This window comes from Odontesthes bonariensis, chromosome 16 (genome assembly GCF_027942865.1).
Source record: "Odontesthes bonariensis isolate fOdoBon6 chromosome 16, fOdoBon6.hap1, whole genome shotgun sequence".
Taxonomy (NCBI): Eukaryota; Metazoa; Chordata; class Actinopteri; order Atheriniformes; family Atherinopsidae; genus Odontesthes; species Odontesthes bonariensis.
Window position 1 is genome coordinate 25,764,858 of NC_134521.1, and position 19,732 is coordinate 25,784,589.

Here is a 19,732-nt window from a genome sequence, read left to right on the forward strand (position 1 = left end):
TGCACAACAGGAGAGTATGTTGTGATGACAACTCACTTCCTCCTGAAGAGGAAAATTGGTTACTTTGTGATCCAGACATATCTACCCTGCATCATGACAGTCATCCTCTCCCAAGTGTCTTTCTGGCTCAACAGAGAATCTGTCCCAGCCAGAACCGTCTTTGGTGAGTTGTCTGCTCTCTTCTCCTCTAAACATCTGTGGCTACAGAAATCAAGTCCATCAGCAGAGGGTTTCAAGTCTGTTCTTGGGAAATCAGTTTGGAAGACACGATCATAGCACATTAGGCACTAGCTACAAACTATAGCAGCTAAAAGTATGACAGTAAACCATCTGGGATGCTTGAAGATATAATAAAAGGGGGGAGAACATGTCAGTAGTATAAATGCTTCATACTGCCTCCTAATGTCATTATTATGCCACATTTTGCCATAACAGGTTGTTTGAAAAACCACTTAACTGGGATTTTGAAATAATGTGTTACCCATTATAATGTAATTTTCTTTTAGTAAGTTATATTGTGAGGTGCTACTACACAATGAGGCTATTTAGTACATCAGGATGGTACATTAATACAGAACAATTTAATTTTCAGAGGTTTTTCAAATATCAGTTAATCAAATACAATAATAATTACATTATAATTTGCTTTATTTGGATAAATAAAACAAAAAGTTTTAAACTCATCAACACACTGAATTGCAAGGCAGAAACACCTCTGGTATAAGTAAAAGTTATTGGATACAGCTTCTTAAAATAGAACGAATAATGGCCCTGAGTTTTTTCAGTTGCTCCAGTGTGAACAGTACATTCTCATTTTCAATGCAATGCAAAGCATGACCTCATTGGGAAAGTACACCTTCATGATATTGAGCTTAGAGTTGTCTATCTAAGTTGATTACTTTTCCTTGCTGGATTTGGACAAGAAAATAAATGACAGTATACAGAAATAGTTAAACATTTTGAAAAAAACACATTTGTTTGTATCTTGCCAAGAGTGCTGGAGCTAAAGCTGGATTAGCCTAGCATAGCACAGCAAAATAAGCCAGGAGGAACAGTCAGCCGAACTGTAAACACCTCTGAAGCACATTTATAGGTTGTTGAATCTGCGCAGATAGAAATGTAGCAGAGGACAAGCTTTTTACATGCTATAACAGTCCGCTGACTGTTTTGAAACTCCACAGTTATCAAAAAACCACAGGATAAATGTAAGAGCTCTCTAAGAGCCAGCAAGTTTCATTTCCAAACATGTCAAAAAGAAAATGTTAAAGGACATTAAAAGGAAAAACTATCTAATTGCTTCATCGGACCAAGTCTTCTGCAAAATATTTCCATCCTGCTCTGTTCTGCTCTGTCTTTGCACCAGTGAGGTCAACATGAAATTGAATCGGTTGCTGCTAGCTGCAGTTGAATTTTAAGCGCAGCTAAGTGTTTATTTAGAAATACGTGCTCGGGATGTGAGACTACATGTTGTATGAATGCGCCTGAATGTGTGTCATGTAAGAGTTCATCACTGTGTTTTGTTGTGCATGTTCACATTGCCCAGTGTGTTAAATAAGAATTGTGTGTTTGCATGTGTCTGTGTGTGTATCTGTCTGTCTGTCACACAATGGTCTTACATAATACCACCCAAAAGGGAAGCTCTTACAAGTCTGCAGCATGCTCTGTAGCAGCAAAGCACAGCAGCAGGCAGAATGTCCTTGAGTTACCTCACCCTGCACACTTTCTCCTTTTTCTTCTTCTTTTACTTCCCTCTCCTGCACTTGCTCTTTCTTTCTTCATCTTCTTCTTATGGGTGTCAGTGTTTCCCTTGGCCCACTACTTAAAAAGATTCCAATAATTGTTACAGAGGCACCAGATTTTGCTTCCCCGCAATCTATACCAGCAAGTTTGTCTAATGTTCCCTCAAAGTTTTGGTGTCTACCTTTATGAGCTGTGAGTGTTCTCATGTGTCTGTGTGTGCCACAGCTTGCTTACCTGCGATGCTTGTCACGTGTTGAGAGAAAACGAGGATGGCCTAGATTAGATTCAAACTATCTGGGGCATGTGTCTGTCCCTCATGCGATCATGAATGGTTCTGCTTCATGAGATTACATGCATATAGAGTTCACACGTGCATGTGAACTCACAAACACACACACACACACACACACCTGGTCACATATTTATCAAGACACAGAGTAACACACATCCCAGTATACTGTGCTGGCCATTTGTGTGATTAATGTAAATCGTTCAGGACAGCAGATGAATGAGGTTGTTTTCAAAGAGGTTAAAATGTCAATATCACCATAAATGAAATCATTAAGAAGACACAACAGACCATCAAGAGCTCTCATTGGCATCTAAATCCTTTGACTCTTATCTCAGTCACACATATAGGCTACCGTAAATCAAAAACCATTGTACCTGTCTGTTGTGGTGTTTAGATTAAATATTTCCCTGAAAGTCCTGACTCTGAAGCCCTTGTATTGCCCATATACAGTGTACCTTGGTGATAAATATGCAAAATGCTACCTGCTAGTGTAACCCTTGGACTGTTATGCTGCATGTCAGAGGTACCATCATTGCTTGCAATGCTTGCTGTGAACAGAGGAAAATGCATTTTACTGCCTTTGTTCGTTTTCGACTTCTTGTGTTTTTGTAATTCTAAATTCATACCGTCACAAATACTGCCAATTTGGAAAAGAGGTGGGAGATAGTCACAGAGTTACTGTAGAAACAGGAGCCTCCACTTTGACACGCCCTTGCTACTCTTTTGCCACTTCCTCGTTATCTTCATTCGCTGTTTTCTTTTGGTTTCACTTGCTCTTTGGTTAGGTTTAGGCAACACCATTTCACAGTTAGATTCATTTAAACAACTCATTGGATATTTTCATTGATTTTGATTTGACTTTTGTAACATCTGAAAGGTTCTCTAGCTAAGGTATTAGAAAAAAAGTAGCCTTCTGCTTAAGAACAATGATGATAACTTCTTTTCAGAATGCTCCTAATTATTGACAGTGATGACATTTCTTTCATATAAAATAAATATGAAATAAGAGTGTTATCTGCTACTGTATTCAATCATTTTTTCATGGCATTGTGTGGAACACATTGCTGCTTTATGATAGATGCATTAGACTTGAGAAAAGTTGGGCCAGAACAGGGTGGCTTTCAATGAAAAGAACACACTTTTGGGATGAGTTATTTAGACGTTGGATCAGTGAAACCTTTTCAATGCTGCAGAGGGGTGTAAAGCTTGCATGGGTCATTAATCAGACTATGCTCTGTAATATATAAATGGAAATATAAGTTATAAATCCTTTATGCAACTAATGCAAACACCATATTTGGAAGAATGTCTTATTTCGATTAGCTATAATTACTTGATGTAGGAGATATGACTAAATTGTGAACATGCACTTTAGTCGTACATCCCAGAGGTACTTATTTACAGCTCAGTTCCTCTTTTCTTTTTACATTCAAAATGCATCAAACGCAGAACCAATACCAAAAAACAACTGTTGTAATAACGTATGCTTTCATATAACTATAGATGTGATCTGATGTCAAAAACTGATACAGAAACAGCATTAGAGTGAACGAACGCAGCATTGAAAAGCCTGTTTAAATTACATTATGTGACTGTGAAGCAAAGCATCTGCACTAAATCTTATTTTTCCCAAAGCCTGCCCTGTAGATGAATAGGCAATTTAAAAACACAGCAGTTGGTAGAGTTATCTTATTTATCACTGTGCCGATTAAGAGGCTGATTAGTTTATAGCTAGTTCGGTGTTGTGGAAAACTGTTAGCAATTTATTTGCAGTCCAAATGAAACCAAAAGGAAACAGCCACTGATGGCGCTGATGTGGTGCTCTCTTCCCTCCTCCTTCCTTCCCTCCCTCCCCCTCCCTCCCCCTCCCTCTCCGTTTCTCTGAGCTGTCAGGGACAGCGGCGCTCAGAAGATTAGCTTGCTTCCATCTCTCCTCTTTAGAAGCGAATGGCTGGGTATTTATTGATTCTCCCATGATGCAGTTTAATGTATCTGCTCATTAAGGAATAACACCTTGTGTGTGAGTGGTGGAAATTGATTGTGCTTGTACCCATACACGAGCTCACACATTTGTACCCAAATGTGAGCATGTGTCACTGTGTGTGTTTGTCTACCACATGTGAGCATGCTGTTTTGCACCAGTGGGTATGCTTATAGTCATGATCACTCTTTGACGTTGTAGGCAGGGCTGTTATTTACTGTAGCATGTCTGTGTGTGTGTGTGCACATTTGCATGCGTGTGCTTGATTTAAATCTCACAGCTGTGGTTCTGGCACAGCCATTTAATCACCTGCCAATCAACATGTCACTTTATTTCTTTATTTATGTAAACCCAAGATGATTTAGTGATGCTGAAGCTAATGTGTCTCCGAGTCAGGCTTCCATGAGGCTTCAGTTATTGATAAGGCATAAATAAATGAGTATCTACTGCACAGTGGGAACGTTGATAGACACGTTACAAAGACAAAGCCTCACTCTTGGGACTGGTTTACGGAATGTAAAGAAGGTGCTTGACAACTCCAACAATCAGGCCCATTCACTCGCTCGACAAGATTCAAGCACACTCTTTAATATTTGAATATGAGCAATCATCATTCTGCAATAACTTAAAAACATCTTAATTTACATTTCTACATTATTAGGATTAAATGTTGTTTTTAACTAATTAAAAAGGAAGTAAAGTATATCAATGTAACAGCTAGCTCACGGGTAAATATTGAAAATTGGAAAAAATAAACACAAAAATATCACAGTTGACTAAATTCTTATGTATAGTGGAACTGACATACAACATATCAGTGTCACTTTCACCTCAAAGTCAAGGTTTTTTTTCTAATGTAACCTGGTCTGAGATAATCATGTGGAACGGTCCAAACTATTTTCAAAGCTTAGTACATGGCAGTGGCATGTGGTGTATTGAAACTTCAGGTCAAAGTCAATAGTGGTGGAGCGGCAGCACAGCAATATACCTTATTCCAGGAGCCTGCAGTTTGACTTGAGTCTGATATTTGCTTGCTAGCTTGTTATTTTGAGTTCTTTAGGTTATGTAGGTCAGGGGTTCCCAAACTTTTCCATGCCAAGGCCCCCCAAACAGTATTAGCTTCTGGCCGGGGACCCCCTTTGCAAACCACAGACAATGCTACAAAATATGTAAAGAAACATCAACTTTTAGAATGTATTTTCTTTCTTTAATTCACGGACAGTAGCTCCCTGTGTGAATGCAGCAGATTGCCTGACTAAATGCTCTTCTTTACGTCTGAAGAAGTCTACTGTTTTTTCTGACTCTCATTTGAGAGGGTCTCAAATGAGAGTCCAAACTTAATGTATGCTGCCTCATACTTTCTGATTTTAGTCGGCCAGTTCTTTCGGTCTCTTCCTAGTCAAAAATCTGTCCATTTTGGCTAAGCTAGCTACAAGCTAGCTTGAGGAGCAGAGCAGCTTGAGAACAGACGCAAACCGCCAGGTCTACGATGTTTTGACTGGCAGTCAATCTGAAAGACAGGCATGGCAAATAACATTTCGATATGATATATTATTATAAATTGTATTTTACAATACTGATTAAAAGAATTTGACTATTTTTTGTAATGATGTTTTTAAAAAAAATTTGATTCTATTTTTGCATTTTTTTCTTATCTTCCCTCCAATTTTCTGAGGCCCCCCTAGTGCCCCGTGGTGGCCCCCACTTTGAAAACCACTAATGTAGGTCACAGTTTTTTTAGGTTTAGGTGATAATCATACTTGAAAAATAACAGATTTTTGTGAATTTAAATTCTCAGAACTTTTACAGAAGTGGTTGTGTCATCACCACCTCCTGGTACGGTACTTGTGCCCATGATAACCAAGTCACTGGAGGAGTATCTTATTATGTGGTGGAGGCACTAATTTTGACACGTTAGGCACCTCCACTATGTATTGAGGGGTTATGAGTCATGTTCATTTTTATGTATTTCTTTGAGACCAAGCTGGACTGTGGTTAAATGTCCTCCCACTGATGACTGTGCAGTAAAAGCAATTGCATTATTCATAAGAATCCCTGACAGTGTTACGCTGTTTGCATCTTTAAATCTTGACAAGTCTTGTCTATCCTGTCTATGTTCATGTGTTTAGACATACCATAAATGATTTTAAACCCAATTCTTTGTACCATCTTTATGGCAAGGTCTTCATAGCATCTAGTAGTGGTCTGAGAATTATTTGAGGGAGCAGGCAGCCGACTTTACAATGTACTTTTGACCCACATTTTGATTGTCGTGTTTGATTGGTTGCATTCGCTGTCAAAACACTGACTGAGGCAAATTTGTGCTTGGAACTAAGGGGCGTGACAGAAAGGGAGAGACATTTTCCTGAAGGCTCATTGTCCCAGACAAGGTTTTGTCTGTGATGCAATGGCATGAGCGTTTTACTTGCTCGCCTGAGATAGGTCAGATTATTTGAAAGCTCTCATTCAAGAGTTGTCAGTCATGGGCAAACAAATCATGTGAAAGAACAACAAGAAAAATAAAGCAATGACTTAGTGATTCATGCAGAAGAATTATTTGACCTTCAGTACAAAATAAAGTTATTCTCAAAAAGCCTTTTTTTTTTTCATTCTTATTGATGCATACCGGGTAGATTGTTTTCTGATTCATAACCTCTTGCAGGCAACTGACCACCAGTGGTGTAATAGATTAATGACTGACATTGAATGAAATTAACCTTTACTTCATTCTGTCAGAAACTTATCAATCAAGTGGATTTTATTTACCCTGCATTTCCCAAAAGTGAACTTTTGAACTGTATGTCCATGTGTGTAGTAATATAGAATTTTTCCTTGCCAAATGCAGCAGTGCCATCCCTCCAACCACAAATGTTGTCTTATTTTCATTTTGATTCATTACCTCTAATCTCCAATTCATTTCCCATATTGTTTCTTTCCCCACCATCTTTCTCCATATCTTGACATTTTTTCTCCTTACCTAATATGTGAATGTGAGTATTTAAAAGGGATTCTTTAAATAAAGACAAAAAACCTGTTAGAGGATATGTATCATATGTAACATGTGTCTATGTTGTTTACACACAGCTAAATTGAGTGGAAGGAACTCTCTAGAATGCAGTTACATCACTATCAATCCACTTTTCAGATCAGTGCATTTGCTCATTAACAGCCTTCAAAACCTCAAGTCTATTAGTTACTACGCATCAAATAGAGTCATTTAAAACCAGCTCTGTAGTCATGCTCTAATGAATCAACTTGCTATTGTTGTTAATGATTCCTAGGTAGGCCCTGTCACAAAGCAGACACAAAGGAAGACCCTTAACACTGGAGGTAGAAAAACTATTTGACCTTGTTAGCACAGTTAACACACTTTTACAATTATGTGCAGGTGACTGTTAACAGTTTTACACCTACAACCCTTAGATGCATTAGTGTCTGCAGGCAGTTAACCAAGGCATCCCTTTGTAATAATAAAATCCATAGATTATTGCAAATGATAACACCAAATAGCACGTCATCCCTTTTCTCTCTCTGTTGTGGTATTAACAAGTCGCAGTAGATAGAAGACTTGTTTCCATGACAACAGAGCTTGCCAAACACAGTAAACTACATGAGATACCAAGCATCAGAGTGCTTTTCTAAGGACTTGTGTAATACCCAATGGTGGTGCTTTCATCCTCTGCCATAAAAGACATTGATATACTGGTGAATGTGACATATCGTAGTCCGGTCCACTACTTATGCCTCACATACAGCTTTAATGGGTTTAAAGGGTTAATGCTGTGAAAAGATATAACATATGCACAATTTTTTTTATTCTCAGGTTGTCAGGGTGTCTAATACTGCCTTTCTGTCAAAGCTGGTAGGCTGTCTTAGATTCAGAGGTGGTTTTTATATTCAGTACATTACAGTCTGAGCAGACACCCGAGGGCCCTGACAAAGTGGCTGCACATGAAGCCCTGTGAGTGAGACAGGGGATCATTTAAAAACAAAAAAAACGTACAATCTTTCCATAACAAAATAGTTTTGATGACCGATTATGAAAAAAAAAACAGAGCAATGCTTTACAGGGTCTCTGCTGGTCACTCAAATACTTTCCTCCATCTTACCTCAGAAGATCCGAGATCAGATGGAATGAATGTGGGTCTTTTTGATGCTTTTTGTTAAGCGTCTCCTGCGGCCACAAAAATGCATGATTGCTGGCTAAATCACTTAGCTACTGGCTACACAACCTCCAGTAGGGAATTTTGTGGCATCCAACTGGTAGTCAATGACGCCTCAGTATTAAACATATGTACTCCAAAGCAAGTTTCAAGGAAGCATTCTCCAACTTGAAATGATTAAAATCATGACATCAAACTGGTGCCTCCCGTCAATTTACACTTTAAGTGACGCTTAGTATATGTTGATTCTCTAAGTTGTATTTAGATAAACTTAGATAAACTAGTAGCATTTGACTGCAGTGTTAGACATTTTACAGATTTATGAAATGTAGCAGACCTTATAAAGCTTTCTGCCGGTGACTAGCAGTATAAAACTTTTCTGCATTGAACCATTGTCATCCTTCACCGAATTTGGTCTCATTGGCATTTTCTTAAACAGAATTGGCAACATGTGAACAGATTTGTGGGGGAAAATCTGGTATGAATAATTGAGCGAGCATCACTTCATGTCTTTACATCTTCTGTTGCCATGCATTCCCATAACAATAAATCAAGAAACCACACGTTGGCCTACTTAGCAGTTGGTGCAGTGCAGATCATGATTATGTGTGGATTCTGTGATATAACATAACTTTATAAATATACACACCACTGCATAAAGGTTGCTATTTAAAGGTACATCCCAGTGCCCGCATTTAACCGTAGCTACTTATCATCTTCATGTTGTCCTGCTTCATCTGTGTAGACCAGTTTAAGCTGTGTATGTCTTCAGACAAATACCTTTGACCTACTTACAGTATTTGCCCCTTCGGAGCCCTGAACATCAGAAATGCACAACCACATACCCAGCGTTCCAACTATGCAGATCCACTAAATCCATCAAAGGTGTCTTGCGTGGTTATGGGCAAAGCCCAATCAATTATTTGGCTGTGAGTAATGAGAACGTCATAACCATCCTTTATAGTACATGCCTCAGCACCCAGTCGTCAACGGCAAAAGCATGTGAAAAGAGAGTGGGAGGATGAGGAGTCTGTGATTCATCACTTAACACCATAACTGAGGAAGAAGTAAAAAGAGAATTCATAATTCTGAGGGGAAACAGTAACATTTTGGGATGTGTGTAATAACTTAGCACCAACTTCTTTTGCATTTAGGAAGGTTGCAAACACATGAACACTGCTACATCATGTGGTCATGTAGTTGTTGATTTTGTTTTAGGTCAACTATCACTCCTTGTTAATGCATGTGCCCTTTATTTGTCATGTAATTTGTCATTTTTAAACTCACTCGATTAGTGTGAATAATTTCTTTCTATTTTTATCTTTCTAGATTAGGCATGAGCCATGGGTTTAACCACAGTTAGTATATAACAGCTTTTTCCGAGGTCTTAGTTGAATTTATTTTGTATTCAGAAATTGACATGAAGCCACTACTGAGGTACAAAAGAAAGTGTGAATCGATGGTATAATGACAAGAAACTGAGCAAATATCAACAGAAAAAATCCTGCTTGTCTGCAAGAGTCTACTAAAAAAAAGTTGTGGTGCTACATAAGATATAAATGATTTGCAAAAACGTTTCATTCAAAATAGCACATAGAAAACATTTTGAATATTGTCAGTGAAGCATTTTAGTAATTTCTGAAAAATATTAGCGCATCTTGAATTTGATTGCAGAAACAGTCCTGAAAAAAGTTGGGATAGGGTCATGTTCACCCTATTCCTTCATCGGTCTGCAGTTGTCTGGATACCGAGGAAACCAGTTCTGGATCTTGGTGAAAATAGCATCCCTGACTCCTCTTCAATGACACGATGCTGTTGTAATCGATGCAGTATACAGTTTACCATTGTCTTGCTGAAATATGCAAGGCCTTCCCTGAAAAAGATGTTGTCTGGATGGTATCAAATGTTGCTCTAAAATCTGTATATACCTTTCAGCATTGATGTTGCATTTCATAATGTGCAGATTGCAAGACAGAAAAACAAGCTGGTTTTAAAGGTTTGAAATAAAGCTAAAAGAAAAATTCTAGAAATAGCTCAAAATGTCTGTGGATCCCATGTTTACTGTATATGTGCATTCAAACATCTGTCCACATGCAGCATGTGAGTGGGTGGGTCCTTTTAGCATATTTTTATATTTCCTCTACAAACCAGCTGTTCTCCATGATAATGGATAATAATCCAAAATGAGCTTCAGATTCTTTGCAGCTTGGGCTGATGTTACGTGGTGTGTGAACATCTGCAGTAGCCTGTTCTATGATGAGCACCACCCTATTAGAAATGCTTTGACCCACTTACTCTCCGACAACATAGTGTCTCATCACAGTTCCCAGTAGATGATGTTGTCGTTGAGCAATGTGATAAACTCATCTTTATAATGCTTCATTCTCCTTTTTGATACAAATCATACCACCTGACATGTTTATGTCTATGCATTCACAGACTGCCTATAACTACTGAGAGGATCTGAGTTGTCCAGGATTAAATCAGGTTTCCATCTTGTCTGTTTGTCTTCCTGCAGGAGTGACCACTGTCCTGACCATGACCACTCTCAGTATCAGTGCTAGGAACTCACTTCCCAAAGTGGCCTATGCCACAGCTATGGACTGGTTCATCGCTGTCTGCTATGCCTTTGTCTTCTCTGCCCTCATTGAGTTTGCCACAGTAAACTACTTCACCAAGAGAGGTTATGCTTGGGATGGAAAAAGTGTGGTGCCAGAGAAGGTATTTGAAACCGCTTTTGACTTCTATACAAACCTAACGATAGGGGCTATACACTGTAATGAAATTATAGAAACTAGAGAAAGGATTAGACATAAATAGAGGATGATATAGACATGAGTGCCCACTTCAGACCCCTCAAAATTTCATAAAACTACAAGTATGAATTTTTCTTTGAAATACTCATTCTATTTTGCACCAGGACTGCACTTAACTGCAGAGCAGGCTGCTTCAGGCGGGGAATATTTAGCTGTTGTCGCCAGCTCATCTAATAGAAAATGCTATTTGAGTAACATGACATGAACATTAATAGTTTAGTGTTCATCTTGTGCTTTCTGCTCCACTTGTCTGTATGCTGCAGTTAGCAGCACCACTCTGCATTCTCCAGTTATTTTTAAAGAAACAGAACCAAACAGAATTATGTGATAACTGAGATTATTGTTTGTTTGTGTGTAGTAATTGTTCGAAATATATAAGTAAGATAAATACATAAGTAGAGTATGAAGTATGAGTCTTGCAAAAATCCATGACAAAATACACGCCATTTAAATTTTTTTCTTTTTCTTTTCCTTTTTTTTTATTGTTTTTTCCCCAATTTTCTCTCTATTAACTTCAATCAGCAAAAGAAGAAGAAGGAGTCTCTTCTCAAGAAGAACAACACTACAGCTTACCCACCTGCCACGGCTACACCCTTCGCCCCCAATCCTGCCAGGAACCCTGGATTGGCTACGATCGCCAAAAGCGCCCCTCCGCCCCCAGATGAGCCCAAGGAGGAGCCAAAACCCAAGCCCCCAGAGGCCAAGAAGACCTTTAACAGTGTGAGCAAGATTGACAGGATTGCCAGAATAGCCTTCCCTCTGCTCTTTGGAACCTTTAACTTGGTCTATTGGGCAACCTACTTGAATAAGAAGCCCAAATTGCAGGGGGTCAATCCAACCTAATCCATGTTTCATTCCTTTTAAATTACACCTGATTTAATTTTCTTTCTTATTCCTCTACAAAGTGTTTATTTTGAGATAAACATTGTGTCCATGCTGGTTTCAATTCCCAGTTATTGCATTGCTTCTATGTTTACCAAAATTTTGAAGATTTTGAAAACATAAAATACAGGAAAAAAGATAGCTAATGATACAAACTTTTGAAAGAGTGTTGTTCAGGTCTAAGATGATGCTACTACAAAATGCTACTATAAATATTTAGCCAAGAGAATGCTATTCTACAACTGCACATAGCCCAGCCCAAACTTGATAAGCGGCTGTTGTTTCTATTTTTGTTTCCTTGTTTTAGTTTATTTTTGTTTGTTTGTTTGTTTTCTTTGTTTTGTTTTGCTCTATTTCATTCAAACAGAGAATCACAGGTACAGTAGAAGGCACTTGTGTGCATGCATGGACAGGGCATCTTATTATTTCTATTTAGTCATTCAAAATACAAATCAGCATTGACTGGTGGCTTAGTTTATTTGATATCATCAGTGCTATGCTCATTCTCTTTCAAAATATCTTCCATTCTCTTTAGATATTTTATGAGATTATGTCATCCTTCAAAAATATTTTAGGGTTTCTGCAACAGCAATAAAACATGTCTCAGTGGACACCATTTATTTAGGGATCGAAAAATACAAAGTCCAATCATCCTTGTGGTCAGCATTGAAAGTAAGTTTATTTCCTTTCACAGCATTGTAAATATCAGGTGGTAGAGATGTCTATACTATGTTTATGCTTTGCAAAGGGTAATTATAGGGTATGTTAACTGAAAGGTAAACTTTTTTTTATTGAATTGAATTTCTTTTTCTGTTGTGATACTTTCCACAAGAAGAATATATACCGGTCGAGTTCATGCTTAAATGACTGATTCTCAGCAAACTAACATTCCCCTCAAAGCTGCTTTCACACATTCAGTATTATTCAGCTGTGTGTTTGTGCACACACTTACATCATCAACAGCAACAACAATATTACTGGTATACACTGGGATTGGCTTGTCACGAGAGAGAACGTAAAATCATCTCGAATCCTGGAGTGCATTTTACATCTAGAAGTAAAAGTGTTGCTTACTTACTTTCATTTGGTTTATTTTTCTTGTATCTATGTTTTTACTAATTTATTTACTTTGGCTTTTGACTATTCGTAGTGGGGCCTCCTTTGCCAAAACACCATTAATGGGAAAGTTCAGTTGGCGTCTGTTAAAAAGGGGTGGGGCACCTTGAGACGGAGGAGAAGTGCCTTTTCCATTTTCAGAGTTGAAGCTGTGAAGGCTCTTACTTTGCTGATTGATGGTGCATCTGTATTTTCCATCCCACGGTGTCTCCTGACCGTGTTTACCATAGTCCCCATCTCCACTGGGTCGAAAATTGAGACATAACACTCAGAAAGTACCAGCTACACTGCCTTCAGTATCACATGCCCGTTCGGAGTCATTTGTTGCTGCTTGTTGGTGAGCAACAGCGAGAGACAGGGACAGAGACAGAAAGAGACAAAGAGAAAGAAGACGCTGAGTTGAAGTGGCACTGTAATCTTATGTTAGCCGGCGCTATGTTTCGCACAGAGGACTTGTCTTGTAGTCATACGATAGTGACAAAGATGAATATATTTTTGTAGCATGATGTCAATCCCTCTTCCGATAAAAACCAACAGAAACTAAAGTGAAAAGAATGCTTTTGTTTTTGTCTTCATAATTGCTTGCTTCCTTTTCTTCCTTTAACATTAAAAGAACCCATACATTTTTAGGAAATGCTTCTTCTCTGATGTGGCAAGTAAAGGTTTATGAATAGTCCATTTTAAATTCTGTTAATGTAGCAATATTAATTAGTAAGGGCTTTTCTTAGGACCTGAACCTGACACTCAGTCTGGAGGTGACATCCATTGTAGCTTTACACTGACCCCTCTGTACTTGTAGTCTCATCTGTGTGCTGTATGTGGAAACTTAATCTATACTATTTACATCTGTTTAAAGATAAAAAGCATTGTATTGTGTGACCATCTTTTGTTCGAAAGCCTTCAGCTCCCACTCCAACCATATTTGACAGTGTCAAGAGTAGAGGTGCACTGCACCACTTTGTGGATTCTCAGTCAGCTGTGCTGAATATGTTTTACAGGTTACTGAACAGGCCAAAAGGCATGCTAGAACTGTGCAGAATACTTTATGAGTCTGTGCACTGGGGAGAATAGATCACAGGAACTGAAGAAGAGATTAGTGGTTGTTACTATTGTTATTATTTGCATTAACATTAATACCAATACTGAATCTATCCCTTAATGAAAGACGTCTTCATAAGCATATGCAAGCGGTCTATTGTTCACAGCCACTTAACCTACAAGCAGAGGGTCAAGGAACTGTAAAGTTCAGGGTGAAGAGTTGTATAAAGATATTTGAATTCTAATCTATTGTATGTATGTTTATTATCATGAAGAAGAACTATATATACATATGTAAAATACATAATGCATACAGTATTTGATTCTATTAATGAAGATATTAACTAAGATGATGATGAATATTGTTTGTATTTTCAACCTATTGTTATGCATTTTGCACATTTAGAAGAACAATAACATTACATTTACGTAGTCAGCTTCGTGCTATGCAAGGACAGCTTTGAACCACATCACTGACCCACTCTCCCTTACCATATAGCTTTAGATTTGCAAACTATAAAAAAAAAAGAAAGAAAGAAAATAGCTTAGCTTTTGTATCAGCTGTGCACCCATTACCCCCCCCCCCCCCCCCTCCCTACCTCCCCCAATCCATAGCTATACAGGGTGGCATCATATAAAACACTGGATTATCTCTTTTTTTGTGCTTTGGATTTGTCAGTGGTTAAAGGGAAAATGGCTTTCATTGTTGATTGCGTTTTTTTCCAGAGACATGCAATAAAGTGATTGACCTGAAAAAAACGGGAGCAAAACTGTAACAAGGGCACCTTGTTATTAAAATTTCTCTTCAGTTATTGAGCTTGTTTGTCATTGCAGAAATGAAAGCAGGTGAAAATGCTGTTTTGCTAAAAGGTTCATTTGGTTTTTTCATTTGCTTTTCAAAGCTCAGTGATAATACATGGTGCGCCAGAGAGTTTTGAGAGTTAAAAATGAATTTTGTACTGATGTTTTCTGTTGGAAGCATTTTTGCTAAGCCTCCTATCTTGTATTCCAAGCATGGTGATTCAAAGGCTAAAGAGCATTTACAAGTATTTTTGAGCCTGGTCGGGTTTTGCTACATTTAATGCTCCACAGAGAGAATGTGAAATTTGAGGCACAGTGCAATCATGAGCTTCCAACTTTTGCTGTCACACTCATAGGCATTTCATATATGTAAATATCACATATGTAGGCACATCAGTCATTAGTGTCATTATGTTTGACACAAGGTCCATTGCAGTTCTCAGCAGCACTTGCTTTCAAACACTCTTTGAGTCTTTGGTTATTCCTAGATACCTACCAGAAGTTTTTTTTTCTTGTATTTTTATCAAACAAAATACATTCTGATTTTCACTGAAGTGTAAAAAAACTAATTTTCTAAAGCACAAAAGTTGATATGGGTAAGAGAAATTAGAATAAGACTGTATATGGACTTGATATGGACATTAATAGACACACACTTACTGAATGCACACAGGCTCACATATTGACATACAGTGCATATACTGGTAGTTCAGTGATACTGATAAAGGGTTGTGATTGATGTAGATGAAATGATGAATCTTCTGTAAATGTTTTATTTTTGTTTCTTTTGGTTATGATACAGCCCTGTAAATTCTGATTCTCTGCATTAGTCTTTAAATAAAAAGAAAACAAATAACCGGAATGCTTCTTTTTTTGGTTCTACAGTTACAGAAAACGTACATAGATCTCTGATAATGAACTATGACTTCACTGCAAGCAGTAAAATTTGAACTCATAAGGCACATGTTTGTACAGGCGTGTCACTTAAATTGAAAGCAGTACCTAATATGGGATCTAAGTCAGAGTTTGCTTTAAAACATAATCTGGACAGATGATGGAATATAGTAAACAATAAACAAAACAATAGTTTATATTGAGAAGCAGTGCTCCAATTGAAATAAACACAGAGGTTGTTGTTCATACCCTTAAAACAACCCATAAAAACATCCTATAAAGAATGGCCCCTTCAGGAGGAAGGAGGGAAATAGAAGGATTCATGTGATGTCATCAGACATGTGAATGTACTCTGGTTACACTCACAAACTGTCAAAAAGATAGCCGTGTCAATTAGTGCTGTAGCGATACACGAATCTCACAGTACAATACACGATATTCAGCCAACGATTCGATATGATTCGATACAATTCGATACACTTACATCATTTTCTGAAAAAAAGGGACAGTGTGATTTGACATGAATCATCGCTGATTGGACTGGTGGTCCGTCCTTTGAAACGGAAGGACAACACAGCCAGACAAAAAGAAACAAAAGTGAGAGCTGTTTTGTCATCAACTATATGAAAAGAGAAAAGAAAAAAAATCAGACTAAAAAACATCTTCCGTCTAAAGGCAAGGCATCTTTATTTATATAGCGCATTTCATACCACAGGCAACTCAATGTGCTTTACATAAAGACAAGGCATTTAAAAGAACAGCTTAAAGCAGCATCAATTTAAAGAGAATAAAAAAAGAGAATAAAAATTAAAACACTGTTTAAAGCAATCAAAGAAGAGGGGATAAAGAAAAATATAAAGTCAACCATAAGCACACCGAAAGAGAAATGTTTTTAACCTGGATTTAAAAGTGCTTACAGTTGGGGCTGGTTTCAGTTCTGCTGGTAGTTTGTTCCAGTTGTGTGCAGCATAACAGCTAAAAGCTGCTTCACTGTGTCTAGTTTGAACTCTGGGCTCCACTATCTGACCTGAGTCAGCAGATCTCAGAGCTCTGCTGGGTTTATACTCTGCTAGCATGTCATTCATGTATTCTGGACCTAAACCATTCCGTGATTTGTAGACGAGCAGCAGAACTTTAAAATTTATTCTGTATATGACCGGGAGCCGAAGTAAAAATCTAACAAAAATGTTAGATTTTTGTTCAATATATCCATCATCTATTTATAGTCTTTGTTGCTGCAATGTTTTTGTTTTCGATGGAAAAAGAAAGAGAGCATAACATAAATATGTGCATTCTGAAAAACAATTTGTACTGAAAGTGTCTTAACATTTAAAGTTTGCTACAAATATTTTCAATTTATTCTCGCTATTTTGGTGGATAACTGAATCACACTCCTAACCTGCCTTTATAATCCTCATTCCCTGGTCTACAAGTCAAATGTTTTGCCAATGTTGTCAATCGTGTGGGGTAATGGGATAAAGCTTATTATTATCACAAATTATATTTATGGAAACATTTTGAAAAACAAGAAACATGATAAACATATTGCCCAATACCGTCATATTAGCATTGTCATTGTGATCATTGATAATCAAATCATCATTTTTTTAAAGTTATTCCAAAATACAGACTCACATAACTATTAGTATGGCTGTAGTCTGGGTTTGATCCTTACATAATGGGTGTAAGCTTTTAAATATTGACTTTACCCTATTACTTGCAATACTAATCATGAATGTGCATTATACTTGATCTTGTATGAACTGTGTAGGCAATTTTAAGTTGTCTTTGTGGTTCCAGTGCTGTTAACAAATGTCATGAAACATGCGATTTCCTTAGGTTATGAATTCTAGGACAACATCATTAATAATAAAACAAGACGGGACATGTCAAATCTTCATATTGTATAATAGGTGAATAAAAACAAATGCAATGATTTTCATTCCCACTGCAGTTAGTTTAATGTCTTTGAGCTACCAAAAAAGCCAATCCATCGATCTATATTTTGCTCCTCATTGTTTTGCTGCTTTTTCGTACCCCTCTGCTCCGACTGCCTCTGCTCACAAGCTCCCATCTCATCCCAATCTTCTCCCAACGTGCCATGAGATTTCAGGAGATTTCAGGTGGAAGGGAACGTGTGGTTCTTTCTTAAAAGCATGTGAGCTGCTAAACCCAAGGAGTGTTACATAATAAAGCTGTTTCTCCCTCGCAGAAGTGAAGACTGAGGAGCCTTTTTACTATTTTTCTTCTCAGTTCTTTTCTTTTTCCGTCTCTCACTTTTTTTTCTAAATTCTCTAAAAGACCCCCCCCCCCCCATCCAATTCCTTTTTTTTCTTGAAGTGGAAGGCAGAGGGGGAGGCAGTTCTCCTCATTGTGTTTCATATGCGCATATGAAGTGCTTTCCCCTTGATCCAGGTTTAAACACACAAATGCTTTGTGTGAATAACTTTTGACACATGTACAAAACTAAGAAGTGGTTTTCTCTGTTTACTGGTTTCCTTAGAAACCCTAAAAAATGTGTCAGAACACAGTCTAGCCCTTACAATTAAATTTGACTATTGAAGCTAAATAAAGCTTATCTTCTCCTCGAAAAGGCCTGTAAAGATGGCAAATGAAAAACATCACAATTGGCCTATTTTTAAAAACAAGCAAAACAAAAACATCCAATATGATGCAAATATTAATCGTCGCATGGAATGATGAGGCATTGTCAAATGTTTGTCTTTTTTCCCTTGTCCTGTCCAACATCATGGCTGCAGAATTGTAATCTAAATAATGTGTTATGGCAAACTCATTTGCTTTGCCAAGGGAGGCCTAATGAATGTTAAGTTCCTATTGATTCCTAAAGGGAAAGAGGGAGAGCAAAGAAATAGTAAGGGAAACGAGAAAGATATAGAAAAAAATTATTTGAAAAGACAATGAAAAACAAGACAAAACCAGAGAACTAGCTAGAAACTAAACAGAAAACATTCTACTGCCTCTGTGGGGAAACCAGGCAGAGAATCATTAGGAGCACCAGCATACAAACAGAAAAAAAAACAAAACACAAACAGCAACAACACCAGCAGCACATATAACATAATTGTGGATGCAGTAAATTCAAAACCACAGGTCGAGGCCCACCGGGAACCAGCGGCGACAGCCCACCTGCCCCGCCAGGCTCCGGCCTCCCAGGCAAGAGTTGAGTGCAGGACCTGGGCCCCGCGAACCCGAGCACCACCCAAACTCTCGACCGAGGCTCCGGCGAATACCCGAGAGGGCCAGGCACCCAAGACACCCAAATAAAGAAGGCCAACCCACGCCCCCATCCCCCAGGCCAAGTGCCCTAGAGCCTAGATGTGCCCACAGGTGGGTGCAGCAGCGAGAAGCGGGAAGGAGCGAGGCCCCACCTCCGCCAGGGACAGCACAAGCAGGCCAGAGGACAACAAGTCCAAGCCCCAACCAACCAGACAACCAAGTGCACCCACATTTCCACACATATCAGAAAAATGTAAAAAATTTAAAAACACTCAAAGTTCACACATCCGCTCATGGTCTCCTGGAGGCTCCCAGCGCCCCCATATCCCCAAGGTGTAGAGCAGAGGGCAAGCTTGGGGCCAGCAGCACCCCAGTGATGCTGCCACCACAGACCCTGAACAAGCAGACTCCTCCTCCTGGCCCCCTCCCACCTAAGGTACTTCCCAGACCTGTTCCGTCGTCCCCCTGGCTCATCAATGTCTATGATTAGCCAGAGTGTATTAAAATGGGTGGAGGGCAAATGTGGTCGAATTCTCCCCAATGTTTATGGACAGTGGAACTCCACATGCCCCCCGACCCAAAGGCCCTCAATCTCTAATAGTGAGCAGTGGAAGTTGAGGGGCAGGCAACCTTGCAGAAGTGGGAGCACGGCCCTCTGAACAGTACCACCTACCCGAAGAGCCATGCCCACTAGATACCACTCACCACACCCTCCCCCCAAGGCCTAGTGTGTGCATGTGTGTGTGTGTGTGTGTGCATGTGTGTGTGTGTG

The 19,732-nt window shown here is 38.6% G+C and overlaps 1 protein-coding gene across 2 annotated transcripts in view; it reads left to right on the forward strand.

Moving 5' to 3' along the window:
• gabra1 (gamma-aminobutyric acid type A receptor subunit alpha1) overlaps positions 1-15,685 on the forward strand; it is a 28,554-nt gene extending 12,869 nt beyond the window's left edge. For both annotated transcript variants that reach the window (XM_075486700.1, XM_075486701.1), the window contains exons 8-10: positions 11-163; positions 10,695-10,897; positions 11,515-15,685. In XM_075486700.1, coding sequence (XP_075342815.1) covers positions 11-163; positions 10,695-10,897; positions 11,515-11,835 — 677 coding nt within the window. In that variant the 3' untranslated portion in view covers positions 11,836-15,685. The remainder of the gene's footprint in view (positions 1-10; positions 164-10,694; positions 10,898-11,514) is intronic.
• Positions 15,686-19,732: the final 4,047 nt, after the last annotated feature.